Source organism: Lissotriton helveticus, chromosome 8, assembly GCF_964261635.1.
Source record: "Lissotriton helveticus chromosome 8, aLisHel1.1, whole genome shotgun sequence".
Lineage (NCBI taxonomy): Eukaryota > Metazoa > Chordata > Amphibia > Caudata > Salamandridae > Lissotriton > Lissotriton helveticus.
Window position 1 is genome coordinate 151525806 of NC_136069.1, and position 14299 is coordinate 151540104.

The following is a 14299-nucleotide window of genomic DNA, read 5'->3' on the forward strand; positions in this document are numbered from 1 at the left end:
ACTCTTAAAATTCTACTTGGTGATGTTTTTTGTTTGTTTTCAAATTTGTCACGGAAGTCCTCACAAAAAATATATTTCCCATTGTTAGTTCTGGTACTCAACCATTAAAATACACACTGCCTTACATTAATAAGGGACTAATTACGATGTCGGCCAGTAAGCCTCCGATCGCTCGTCAGAGGCTTACCGACCAACATGGTAGGTTTACATTCCGACCACCGCCAATGTCGGCGGTCGGAGTATAAACTGTCAGGTCAATACGACTCGGTTCCGACGGGCTCAAGGAGCTCGTTGGCCAGTCGGAAACAGCTCATAGTCCCTTAAGGACCCCTTTTCCGCCGTCGGGATTATGATGTGTGCTTCTTACAACCTTTCCATGTTGGCCTTTCTCCCATGGAAAGGCTGTCAAAAAGTGCTAGCAGGGCCCCCATCCATCCACAGTCTTCAGTTGTGACCCTGGGGGGTACCTATGGTGCCCCCATCACATCTCTGCACCATGTGGCAGGCACAGTGATGTGCGAAAACTTCCATTTTACAATGGGAGCTTGTGCTGCAGCCGGTTCCGGACCTCCTCACATGATCCCATCCTAAATGCGGTGTCGGGACCACCGACCGGAGGTCGATCAGTTCCACATCTGCGGCGATGTTGGACCAACATCGCAATGAGGCCCTAATGTCTTAATGAAACGTACTTCTAGTCTTGAGTCATACACCAATGTGCCACACGCAAACCTTGAAGTTTACTACTTATGAACCAATAAGTGTAATACAACTGATCCTATTAGCAATATATATCAATCAATCCATCAGAATACTTGTAAAGTGTGCCACTAACCCGTGAGGGTCCCAAGGCGCTGAGGGGAGGAGGGGGTGCTGCTACTGCTCGAAGAGCCAGGTCTTGAGGAGTCTTCTGAAGGCGAGTAGGTCCTGGATCTGCCGTATGTGGGTAGGGAGGGTGTTTCAGGTCTTGGCGGCGGGGTAGGAGAAGGATCTGCCGCTGGAGGTCGTTTAGTTGGATGCGGGGGACAGCGGCGAGGGTGAGGCTGGCGGAGCGGAGCTGGCGGGTGGGGGTGTGGAAGCTGAGTTTGCTGTTCAGTTAGGCTGGTCTGGCGTTGTGGAGTGCTTTGTGTGCATGGGTGAGGAGCTTGAAGGTGATCCTCTTGTCGACGGGGAGCCAGTGTAGGTCTCTCAGGTGGGGGGTGAGGTGGCTGCGGCGGGGGACGTTGACGATCAGTCGGGCGGAGGCGTTTTGGATGGGCTGTAGTCGTCGTAGGTGTTTGGCTGGGATTCCTGTGTAGAGTGCGTTGCCCTAGTCCAGTCTGCTGCTGACGAGGGCCTGTGTCACCGATCTTCTTGTTTTGGTCGGGATCCACTTGTAGATCCTGCGGAGGATGTGGAGGGTGTTGTAGCAGGAGGAGGAGACGGCGTTGACCTGCTTAGACATGGAGAGGGAGGAGTCGAGGATGAATCCTAGATTGCGTGCATGGTCGGTGGGTGTTGGTGCTGTTCCCAGTGTGGTCAGCCACCAAGAGTCGTCCCAGGCTGAGGGGGTGGGTCTGAGGATGAGGACCTCCGTCTTGTGTGAGTTCAGCTTCAGGCAGCTGTTCCTCATCCAGTCGGCTACGGCCTTCATTCCCTCGTGGAGGTTGGTTTTGGCGGTGTGTGGGTCCTTGGTGAGGGAGAGGATGAGCTGGGTGTCGTCGGCATAGGAGATGATGTTGAGGTCGTGATGGCGGGCCACTTGTGTGAGGGGGCCATGTAGACGTTGAACAGAGTTGGGCTAAGGGATGAGCCCTGGGGGATGCCGCAGATGATGTTGGTGGCTTCGGATTGGAATGGTGGGAGGTGGACGCTCTGGGTTCTGCCGGAGAGGAAGGACGTGATCCAGTCAAGAGCCTTCTCTTGGATTCCGGCTTCTAGGAGGCATGTCTTTAGAGTGCTATGGCAGACCGTGTCGAAGGCAACTGACAGGTCCAGGAGGATGAGGGCTGATGTTTCGCCGTTGTCTAGTTGGCGACTGATGTCATCTGTGGCGGCGATGAGGGCTGTCTCGGTGCTGTGGTTTCGCCTGAATCCGGACTGGGACGGGTCCAAGATGTTGTTGTCTTCCAGGTGGCGGGCCAGTTGCATGTTGACGAATTTCTTGATGACCTTTGCCGGGACCGGGAGAAGGGAGATGGGCCGGAAGTTCTTGAGGTCCTTGGGGTCCGCTTTGGGCTTCTAGAGGTGGGCGTTGATTTAGGCTTGCTTCCAGCTTTCCAGGAATGTCGCTGTTTCGAAGGAGATGTTGATGACCTTCCGTAGTTGGGGGGCGATGGCTGCGTCTGCTTTGTTGAATACGTGGTGTGGGCACGGGTCAGACGGAGATCCTGAGTGGATGGAGTTCATGACCTTGCGTGTCTCGTCGGCGTTGATGTTGGACCAGGAGGTCAGGCGGTTGGCGCTGGTAGTGTTCACAGGGGAGGTGTAGTCTGGCGTAGTCGGGGCGGTCGTGGTGTTGAAGCTGTCGTGGATGTCAGCGATCTTGCGTTGGAAGAAGATGGCTAGTGAGTCGCACAGTTCTTGTGAGGGCGGGATGTCGGTGGCATTGGCTCTGGTGTTGAAGAGTTCCTTTACGATGCTGAAGAGCTCTTTGCTGTTGTGTGCTTTGTTATCCATGCGGTCTTTGAAGGAGGATCTCTTGGCTAATCTGATGAGGTGGTGGTGTCTGCGGGTGGCGTCCTTGTGGGCTGCGTGGTTGTCCGGTGTGCGTTTGTGGAGCCATGTCTTCTCCAGTTTCCAGCATGCGTGTTTAGAGGTCTGGAGACGTTGGTGAACCAGGTGGCTCTCTTGTTGGCGTGGCTGTTGAGGTTTTTTTTGAGCGGGGCGAGGGTGTTGGCGCAGTCGTCGATCCACTGTCTGAGGTTTCGGGCTGCGGCGTCTGAGTTGGTGGGGTCGGTGGGTGGGTTCTTGGGGAGGGAGGTGATCAGCTGGTCTTTGGTGACTTTGCTCCAGCAGCGGCGAGGCAGCTGTTGGGTACGGTGGTGCCGGATTGGTTTCTTGAAGTTGAAATGGATGCAGCATAGGTCGGTCCAGTGGAGTTCGGTGGTGTGGTCGAAGGCGACGTGGGAGCCTGTGGAGAAGACGGGATCCAGTGTGTGGCCGGCGGTGTGGGTGCGTGTGGTGACGAGTTGTCTGAGGCCGAGGTTGGCGAGGTTGTCGATCAGGGTGGCGAAGTTGGCACCATTGTTGTTCTTGAGGTGGAAGTTCAGGTCCCCGAGGAGGATGTAGTCCATGGAGGCGAGTGCGTGGGTGCTGGCGAGGTCGGCAATGGAGTCGCTGAACTGCTGAACTAAGCCTGAGGCCCGGGGGGGTCTGTAGATGAGTGTTCCTCTGAGGGCGGTGTGGATCCGGATAAGACCTTTTCTTACCCACAAACTGCCACAATGATATTTTAAATTACCACAATGGATCTCTCCACATGACCATGACATGTTTCTAAGCGGAGATGAAATCGATGCCGCATAAACCAAGATGTTTCTCCAGTTGTATCAATAACAATTCCCTCAACCCTACTATTACAATTTAAATGTTTACTTTTTATATGTATTTGTGAATTAAATAAAATATTTCATCATTTGTTTATTTGTGTTTTTGCTTGATGAGTGCATGTTTCACTATGTTTTTGTATTATTTTGAGGTTCAAATCAATCACTTTGCTTACGCGGGGTCCCTGATATTCAATAAGGCCTCAGTAGTGGTCCCTGTATTCCAATAATGACTCAGTGGGGTTCTTTGGATTCCAGCGATGAATACATGGGGTGTCCACAGAAGACTAAAGGTTAAGAACCAACAGTCTTCACCATATCTGGCTTCTAGGGCGGCCTCAGTGGACAGTAGGGTGACCCATAATTCAATGGGAGGACGCCTTCTCCTTCCAATTCCATAAGTGCTTTGGTCAGGATCAACGCTTGTGAGACCCCACATGATCAACAGGTACTTATAGACCTTAGTTATCCATTAACCTGAACGCACAAGGAGTGGAGGGTCTCTTTCTCTATTGAGGTATTACATCCCGCTTGAGGGAAGCTGCCTCATACAGCAGAATGCCATCAGTGTAGATGGCATGCTGGCGGTCATGGAGCCACACCCAATGGTCTATCAGACACCCTAAAGGGAGGTTTAGATGCTCTCTCCACCCTATAGTAGAGACCTGTTGGAGATCAACAGAGATGCTGAGATTCTGAATCCGGTACCAATACCTTTTAGTTTGAAGAAGCTGTATTAAAATAAGTAACATAAGTACAGAATAGCCTTGTAAAATGCAAAGTTCACTGTGTGAAAATAGAAAGCAATAAGAGAGGCACAATAGAGAATAATGAATTAAATAATTATGTAAGGTATGATATAGCCCAATTACAACAATATAATAATTTTGTACCTTATAAAATTGCCTTTTATATTTTATAATTAGTGGTGAAGGATAGGAAGAAAAAGAAAATGAAGAGCGAAGAGCAAATAAATGAAAGGAAGGTGAAAGAAATAATCATTACAATAAATATTACTTATTCCATATAATAATATTGCTTGTGTCATGGTTACTATATTGGTTAATAAAATGATTCATATATTAAACAAAACGTTCATGGAGACTGGAAGGCCATTGTAGAGTCCTGGGAGCCTCGGTGCTTTTTATTTACATAATTAGTAAGAGGCGACCAAAACAAATCCTTTTTCATCTCATGTAACTTAGAGGTAAGAAACTTGAGTGATATGCAATCTAGTATATAAATAATAGAGGATTTGTGAAGTACTAGCATTGCAGGAGGTATGTTGTATTTTCCTCCAAATTAATTTCCAGATTTTTAAAGACAAGGAATGCTGTAGGTCTATCTTCCATATTAACTCAGTTTTAGATTTTGGATGAGAGGAAGATATGTAGTCCAACATTTTTATATATGTAAGATGCTTTAATGTCAGGGGAAAGATGAACTGGTTCAGGAGGCAAAGAGAGAGTAGGAGATTGCCTTTGCTGGGAAATAGACTGCAAAAGGGCAGCCTTAAGAAACTCATATTTGAGAGTACAGGTGGAAGAAAGACCAAATTTAATTTGAATATCCAATGAAGAGAGGGGAGTCATTCCACACATTAGTTGTTCGACCTGAATTAATACCTTGATCACCCATTTTTCTAAAATTTTTTACAATTGGATAGTTTGATGAGTTTGTTATCCAGAAAAGGCTTTTGATCGTGTCCATTGGCGATTTATGATGCGCGTTCTTGAATGGCATGACTTTATATTGCTCTTCTTTATTCATCACCAAAGACTTCAGTATTTCTTAATGATATTCAATCTTCTTACTTTTCTCTTTCACGAGGTTCTAGACAAAGTTGTCCGCTTGCTCCCCTGCTTTTTATATTGTCCCTAGAACCCTTTCTTCACACCCTACACCACTCCTCTTCTTTTCATGGATTCCGATACAAGGATGCTCAAATTTAATTCACAGCTTATGCGGATGATGTAGTTCCTTTTTTGTTGGCTCTGAAAACATTAGTACCTGTTTTTGCTAATATTTTATCATCTACTGCTGATTTATCCAGATATAAATTACATTTCTCAAAATATGAGGTTCTCCCCCTTAATAAATATCGTTTAAAATACATGTTTGTTAGCACAGGGCTTAAGTAAATCTCACAATATATTAAAAGCTTTGGAATAAAATACTCCACCGCCATTGAAAAAAAGATTCAAATTAATGTAGAAGGTGGCCAACATAATATTCTTCAAATGTCTGAAACATGGTCCCCTTTGTTCTTGTCTTGGTGGGTTAGGCTAGACACCATGAAGATGATGATGCTCTTGATCATCAATTTGTATCTGTATTTTCTACAGATAAAACCTTCTCTAAAATTCTTTAAATCACTAAATAGAATTTGTTTATGAAGTTGGCGTAAAGTGTGTATTTCCTTAAATTCCTTGTGTAAACCTAAAGAATTGGGTGGGGTAAACTTCCCACATTTTCAACAATATCACACTGCATTTGTCTTGAAGCAAGTATTACCTCATATGAATGCTGATAACTCTTCACCTACCACTATATGGTGCAAATTGAAAGACTCTCTGATGTCACCATTCCCATTCCATTCTTTAGTATATTTTTCAAAATCTCCTAGCTCTTTCTCCTCTCCTTCTATTAAATATTCTATTATCTTCCCGGATTCTTTCACGACATATGACGCCGCTGCAATAATTTCTGGAATCTTTCATTTGGCATAACAAACTCAAACTATTCAATGATACCAATAACTTCCTTCCTGCTACTTTCAGTCAAGTATATGGGACACAAGGGAGAGATTATGTGATCCTGACAGGGGTATTGCTACCTTCATCTTTCTTCTTTCAGGATATCACCTAAGACGAGTACAACCCAACAAAGACCATAAAACGCGAAGCTGAAATACCCTAGAAAGGCACTACTCACATGTTGTGTGTTTGTGTGCGCATGTGTGTACCCATTCATGTGTGCGTGTGTGTATGTGTGTGTAACTTCAGTTACAATGTAAAACTCTAGGAGAAATTCTTTTAGCTTTTTCACTCTTTTCTATTTTCATTGGCGGTGGAGTATTACAAGGGCTCTTGCATCCTACTTTATTGAAGGAGTAAAAGGCGAAGCACGTTTTATATATACATCAAGGAGCCACTTGAGATTTGCTTATATATTGTGAACGGCAAGCTCTAATAAATATTATTTGCATCAAATTTCTGAGGTCTTTCATGTTCATTTTCTCACAAGTGGACACCCGTCTCCGTTTAGAGTGGAAATCAGTGTCCTCAAAAGTGGACCCAACGCTGGTCTCACATCTGAAACATCCTTCACTGACAGTAATAGTTTGGAAAAACCACCCTACAAAGGTTGGACCTTCCTACAGCATTGCAATTCACGTCTTTCCTGTCTGCGACAATGGGAGTCACAGAGAAAAATACTTTTAACCCCTTGCGTGCTTATGACGGAACCACGCCGTCATGAGCTACGGGCGGTGTGTGCTCATGACGGAGTGGTTTCGTCATGCTGCGGCATTAATTCCCCACCTGTGCGGAGAACTAATGAGCGGGCTGGGCCGTGACGGATTCACGCCGTCATGAGCTCACGCCGCCCGTGGCTCATGACGGCGTGGTTCCGTCACGAGCATGGCAGCACCGTGCTCAACCCCACCCCCCCAGCGCTGCAGCGGAATTCGCGCCGCAGCCATGGGGTTAAATATCCCAACTCCCTTGGTGGAGAAAACATCCAGCACACAGGGGACATTTGGTATACAGTTTCTGAACACGGGCCTCCTACAAATCACACGTGGGACAGTTTTGCCACGCCAGCCTAGGAAGGCAAACCAGATATTACAAAGTTTTTCCCCTCGAAGCAGCTGGATCGATACATGTAGGAGATATTTAGGCAGAAAAATGTTTGCCACGAGGAGGGCATCTTTACATTCGGTGGTCTGGGTTCCGTCTGTGTGACCAAGGTGCGGACTCCACCAAAATATTGTTTTAACTGCAAGAAGGCCAAATTTAAAATTATGCCATGGTGGGTCTTATAGTTGAGTAAGGCTGAGTCGAGGTGAAACATACGAACAGTGGAAAAGGGAGAACTATAATTTATAGCCAGAGCCTCAGCAATTACGTGTCAGAGTAGGACCAAATTATGTGGCAGTGTTGACTGGATTATGCAGCATGAAAATGCAAACTATGCAGCGCAATGCAGCACAATTTTAGATGGTATTACTTCATTATTTTGTTATTTTAACTCATGTTAACACTGTATAGGTAATGGTTTCACCTCATTAGCACCAGTTGAACCCAAACACATCAATAAGCAACTGAAAGGTGACCAGGCAATTTTCGTGAAGGGCCTTCTTGGGTGTGCTGCAAAAAGCTTTGCTACATTTTAGGTAACTTTTGACCCGTTTGAACTAGAAACATAATATTTTTTGTTAAAATATGAAGATTATGCAGAAGATGATGGATCATGTTTCAAATGTGACAAATCTATAATTATGCCGAAAACGCAGCTCCCGCTGAATCGCGTTCTTTCAGTGGCTCAGTGTATAGCCTGATCCAATCATATGACCTTTATGGTTGGAAAGCTATATGTGGTAACAAGGAAAGTTAAGAAGCATAGGTAAAACCAATAAGTCTTGTCTTTCGAACCTACTGGGTGTGCTAATGATCTTCCTAGATGCAACATAGCATTGTACAAATGAAAAAAAAAAGAAAAGACAGTACAATATCACAACTGACGTGCATTCAAGATAAATGGGTAAAATAATAAAATGAAATAGTGCAAATTGCTTTTTTAGGCCAGAAGGGCAGAAGTTTGCTCCCTGCCCCCCAAAAAGTTAGAATATATTTAAGAAGGGCCGCATGGATGGGAGTGGGCAATGGAGGAGCACGTGCAGAGAGAACATTGGGTGGAAGTAATATGGACTGGATGTGGGTATAGAATAAAGGAAAAGTAGCACATGAGGGGTAGAGCAAAGGAGAGAGCGAGCAACACAGGATGGAGAGAACAACATAGAGCACAGATGGCAGAAATTTGCTGAGGGGAGAAGCACACAGGAGAGAAAGATGGAAAACACATGGTCTCTTATAGACTGATTGACCAAAAAGAAAAAAAAGCAGTTCCTTATAAGCAGGCAGTGTAAGGATATAAGTCACCCAATTAATAGGATGGGAAAGATGGCAGCCGCGGTCGGTACCCGTGCGGTGACGTGGGGAGGGGGAGAGGCATGGTGGGGGGTAGTAAACTATGGATAACTGAGGTTTACAGGTTAGTAAACATATAAATAAATAAAACGAATTTCGTTGCGTGCACTGCATCTCCAAATGCGATGCGGTGCGCGCAACAAAATTCGTTGAACGATGGTAAACTCCAGGGAGGCATAAACGCAAGAAAAGGAGTGCAAGCCATCAAATAATAAGCAAACAAATGAGAGTGACAGTAAACACAACCACTGGTAAGTAATGGGTGGGCTGTTAGCCCACTGTGGGTTCCTGATAAGCTCACAATAGGTCTTTCGCAACCAGACACACTGACTTTAAAAGGTGGGAAGCGCTAAAATGCTTGATGTCTTCAGTACCCTATCACTACCTCTTAAACCTTGTTTAACCAGTTGCCCACTTGCCTCCATGTATGACCTTTTGAGACAAACCAAAAGGTTATGTAAGAGTTACAGACAAAAGGTTCAGAAACCAAGAAGGAGTAGCCTATGGACTCCTATTTCAATACATGTGTTGTTTTGAGCATGCAATGTTGTGAGCAGTGGTTAAGTGTAAATGACTGACTGCACTTATTTGCTCTTTCAGTTCGCTTGAGTGGAAGCAATGCGGTGCTCCAGCTTTTCACTTCCGGTTCCTGGAGGACTGTCTGTTCAGATGACTGGAAAGCTCTGTATGGAAACTTGACATGTAAGCAGTTAGGGTATGCAAGGTAATGCAACAGGGACGTTTACGTTCGTGTACAGTCTCCTATGAGATATTTTGTGTTGTTTTTAGTGAATATTCGTGGCGATAATAAATTGTGAGGTATTGTTGCGTGCAGTGCTTGAAATGGAAAAATAGAAGTTCAGGTACCCCGTAGCAGAGTACCTGCTTGTTTCTGAGAAGTGCCGGTCCTCTCCAATTAAGAGTATAGCATTTCTCTTGGGAGGTGCCGTTACTCTCCCTCTCAAAATAAAAAAGTAACGGTAGTCCGTACCGGCCCATTTAAAGCACTGGTTGCGATGTATGTATTTCATTTAAACAACTCACGTACCGCAGAGCCACATGCTAAACAGTGACAATTTTAGATACGTAGGGGCATATTTATCAAAGTTTGGCATCACCCTTTTGTCGCACAAGGCAGCGCAAGGGTGACGCAAAACCTAGAATAATTTACACCAGGCCATGCAAGGCCACCTTTACACTGCACATAAGCACATGTAGCCTCGTTTTTAGTAACTTTTTTTTAATTCTCTTTTTATTGAACAAATCCAATGGTACTATGGCGAGACACAGAAAAGCTTGACAATGAGAACTGACTATACAGGCGCTCAGGCCAATGTATACATCCAGTGATGGCAACAGAGCCCATTAAAAAGTAAGACAGTCAACGTTGAGGGCATGGTTCTGCAGTTCAATTGAAGGCAACACACAAAGGCCCCCCGCGACACATTCCATTTTGCCCATTTGCAATCCATTTTCCAGGGCAACCTCTTCGTAGCAAAACTTATTTTTCGGCAGTCATTGCACCGTCCAAGTCTCTGGCCCATTTTAGGACCTTGGGGAGGTCACCCACCCCCCAACCCTGTGCAATGTTCCTTTTGGCGAGAGCAAACCCCAAGGAAGCCCATGTGCGCTCCATGTAAGTTAAGTCTGTGGCCTCCCACACATTTAATAAGCAAAGACGAGCAGAGCAGTTGATCTTCTTACCGCTCACCCTCTCCAAGGTGTCAACAATTTTGGCCCAGTATGGTTGGAGATGCGGGCGCTCCCAAATTGTGTGAAAGAAAGTACCTTCGCCACCGCATTCCCTGAGGCACCCTGGGTCCGGGCGTCTTCCCATCTTAATCAGTGTGTGAGCTGACAGGTATGTTCTGTGTAAAGTTTTGAGTTGTACAAGATGCAAGCACATTGGGATGGCAACTTCCCTCGGGATGAAGACAGCCTCCTGCCAGTCATCGTCGTCGAGATACTGTAAGTTGGTCTCCCAAAGTTGCCGGAGGCGAGCCAAAGGGTCGGGCTTGTTGTTCATCAGCTTGTGGTGGCTGAGGGATACCGCCTTACGCGGCAGCAGGACAGTGAGGAGGCAATCCTTCAGTGGGGATGCCTCTGGCAATGCCCCATCTCCACTGATGGCGGAGGTAAGTGCATGACAAATTTGAAGGTAATGAAAATTTCCGAATCCGCCAGCTGATGTTCCTTTTGGAGAGCAGTGAGGGGAACCATAGCCCCGGGTTTCCAGAGGTCCCCCACCTAGGAGATACCGATGAGGTCCCACTTGTCGAAACCCGGGCACCTGCTCAACCTACCTAATTGTTCAGATTCACACTGGGGAGTGAGTAAAGTCAGTTTCTTGCACCACCCTAGTTTGGCCGTGGCCTGGTGCCAAAGTGTCACCATATGAGCAGTTTGACCAGTGAGGTGCTGCTGTCGTGGGTTAGAATATAGGGCTCATTGATATCCTCCCCTTGCTATTAGCCATCGCTCTGTACGGAAAGCTTGCTCGGACTGCGAGGTGAAGACCCACTGATTAACCACCGCAAGTTTAGTGCGATCCCTCTGTCGTACCACGCCCTTATCAGTTTGTGTAAGGCTATGCGTGGACTCTGCCCATCCCTCAGAATAGTCCTGCCCTCGCTCTCCACCTGTGCAAAATAGGCCTCCGGAAACCTGTGGGGGGTGTTTTGTAACACATATAGGAATCGGGGAAGAACTAACATCTTGTACACCGCCCCACTGCCGAGCAATGTAAGGGGTAGCGACCGCCAATGTGAGACGTTGTTTCGAAGCCTAGTCAGTGGGGCTTTGAGAATGGAGTCGTAGAACCGATCCGGGATTGGGGTGATGTAGATACTGAGATACTGGAACCCATCAGATGCGACAAAGATCTTGGTATCTTTCAGCAGCTGCAGAGTAGGGCCCTGCAGCATGAACAGGATGGATTTCGTTCAATTTACAGTGTCGCCCGAATGGGCACTAAAAATGGACACAACGTAGAGCAAAACATCGTCGGCATATAGTGAAATTCTATCCTCGTGCTGATCGGTCCATTTAAGGCCCCGAATCCAGGTCGCCAGTGGCTCCAGCAGTAAAGTGAATATAAAGGGTGACAGGGGGCACCCCTGCCTGGTTCCCCTATCCAAGCGGAAACTCTGGGAGGTATGTTGGTTGACCGCCACTTGAGCTGTAGGGCCCGTATACAACAGCTTGACACACCAAATGATGTGGGGCCAAACCCTAGGCGTTTAAGTAGAGCAAACAAGTAAGGCCACTCAATGGTGTTGAACGCCATTTTGGCGTCCAACGACAACAGTGCTGCATCCTCTATTATGGTATTGACTCGCCCCATCAACCCGTGAAGTATGCGTAGATTAAGGGCCGTGTTACGGACGGGCAAAAAGCCCGATTGGTCGGGGTGTACAATCTTGCAGATAATTGGGATCAGGCGATTGGCCAAGACCTTAGCCAAGATCTTGACTTCAGCTGTAAGTAACAAAATTGGACGGTATGATACACATTTCATGGTCGGTTTGCCTGGTTTGTGAATGACAACAATGGAGGCTAACATAAGGTCGGGAGGTAGCCATCCCACTTCGTAACTTACCAGATACATGGCTCAGAGGGCAGGAGTCATTTTAGAGGAGGTTAATGTAAATAGTTCTATAGGTAGCACATTGGGGCCCAAGGGCTTTTAGTAACTTTTGATCCATTTGAGCTTAAAAAAAAATGTCATTATATCTGCAGATTTATGCAGCAGTTGATGGATTATGTGGTAAATGCAGCAAATCCATAATAATGCAAAAAAGTTGAAGCCACATAATTGCATAATTGCAGTGTTCATGAATAAGACCACAATACTTTTTCTTCAGTTTTACAAATTGTAGTTCTGAGCTTGGCCTAACATTCCCTCTTTCAGTCCCCTAACTCTTCCCAAAGTATGCCTGCGGGTGGTGGTTATGAATGTTTGTAACAGAGGCTGAAAACTGGTCATGTAATGGATGACAATCTAGTCATGATTTTAAAGTTTAAAGTTGTGGGGTTCCCTTTTCCAGTATTACTTCTGGGGAAAACAAATATGCAACTAGTTGATTCTCATGCTTCCTATGATATGTAGGGATCACTGAAAGAATATCGACTGAAAGAATATCGACCATCAAAAATATCGTAGAGAAAATATCGGCAGTCAAAATATCGAGTTTCTATCTACAAACAGGTAAGTACAAAAATATCGAGTTAAAAATATCGTTTACAAAAATATAGTTGTAAAAAATATCGTATTTACTAAAAACAGTGTTAAATTAAATTAATATTAATAATTAATTACTAAAATATACTTAAAATTACTTAAATTAACTTATAATAATTAAATAATTAATGAAAGTTAAATAAATATTTTTTTATTTCATATTTATTAAACATATATATATAGTAATAAAATATAATAAAATAATACCCAAAAACTGAAAACTGACCCTGAACCCTAAAAATACCCCTTTACCCAAAAACTGAAAACTGACCCTGAACCCTAAAAATACCCCTTTACCCAAAAACTGAAAACTGACCCTGAACCCTAAAAATACCCCTTTACCCAAAAACTGAAAACTGACCCTGAACCCTAAAAATACCCCTTTGCCCAAAAACTGAAAACTGACCCTGAACCCTAAAAATACCCCTTTACCCAAAAACCCAAAACTGATCCTGAACCCTAAAAATACCCCTTTACCCAAAAACCCAAAACTGACCCTGAACCCTAAAAATAAAAACGATATTACTTCACTTACCTTAAAAACGATATTACTTCACTTACCTTAAAAACGATATTTTGGCTGTCGATATTCTGTCCTGTCGATATTTTCTCCAAACGATATTTTGGAGTCGATATTATGTCCAAACGATATTTTGGAGTCGATATTATGTCTGTGTACCGATATGTAGCTTTAACAGAAGAACTAACAGTGCAAGGCAGAAACGCTTTTGTTTGTGAAAATCTTTTGTCGGATTTGAGCTTCTCTCTCAGGAGGGAAAGGGAACTGAAGACAGCTATAATCAATTTATGAGCCACTGGTAGTTCAGATGCAAACATGCTGCCCAGGGAGAGTAGAAAGATTGTTGGGGCTTTAGGGTGGAGTTGTGCCCTAATGCCAGGAGGGGCCAGCACCATCCCCATCCCAGAGGCGTGTACGACAGCATGAAAAGGGAAGAGAAAAGGGACTGCTGCAGAACAATTAGGAACAGATGAGTGCTATAAAACTGAGTGAAAAAGAATCCTACAGAACTGCGAAGCGATGATGGGGGTGGTGGTGCTACAGAATATACAAATACTGGTGCCATTTCTATCTGTAGCACTTATGACATCATTTGATCTCCTCTGTTGTGTCGCTTGGAGGGAACATGGTGGGGCCGACCGCAGAGGTTCCTATATCGAGATGACATTCCAGGGGCATTTATGCGCAACTCGAAGATTGCTCCCTTTTTATGCCGCAGCCACTTCAGCGCCAGCCAAATACTGGAGACTGGTAAAAAGGCCAGAAGACTACATCTTGAAGAAAGGTGCCTATTTAAATGGCT

At 45.2% G+C, this 14299-nt stretch overlaps 1 protein-coding gene across 1 annotated transcript in view; it reads left to right on the top strand.

The window, feature by feature from the left end:
- Window positions 1-14299, top strand: part of TMPRSS3 (transmembrane serine protease 3) — a 232240-nt gene that overhangs the window by 89171 nt on the left and 128770 nt on the right. The window contains exon 5 of the mRNA XM_078658856.1: window positions 9338-9461. Within this exon, the coding sequence (XP_078514982.1) occupies window positions 9338-9461 (124 nt within the window). The remainder of the gene's footprint in view (window positions 1-9337; window positions 9462-14299) is intronic.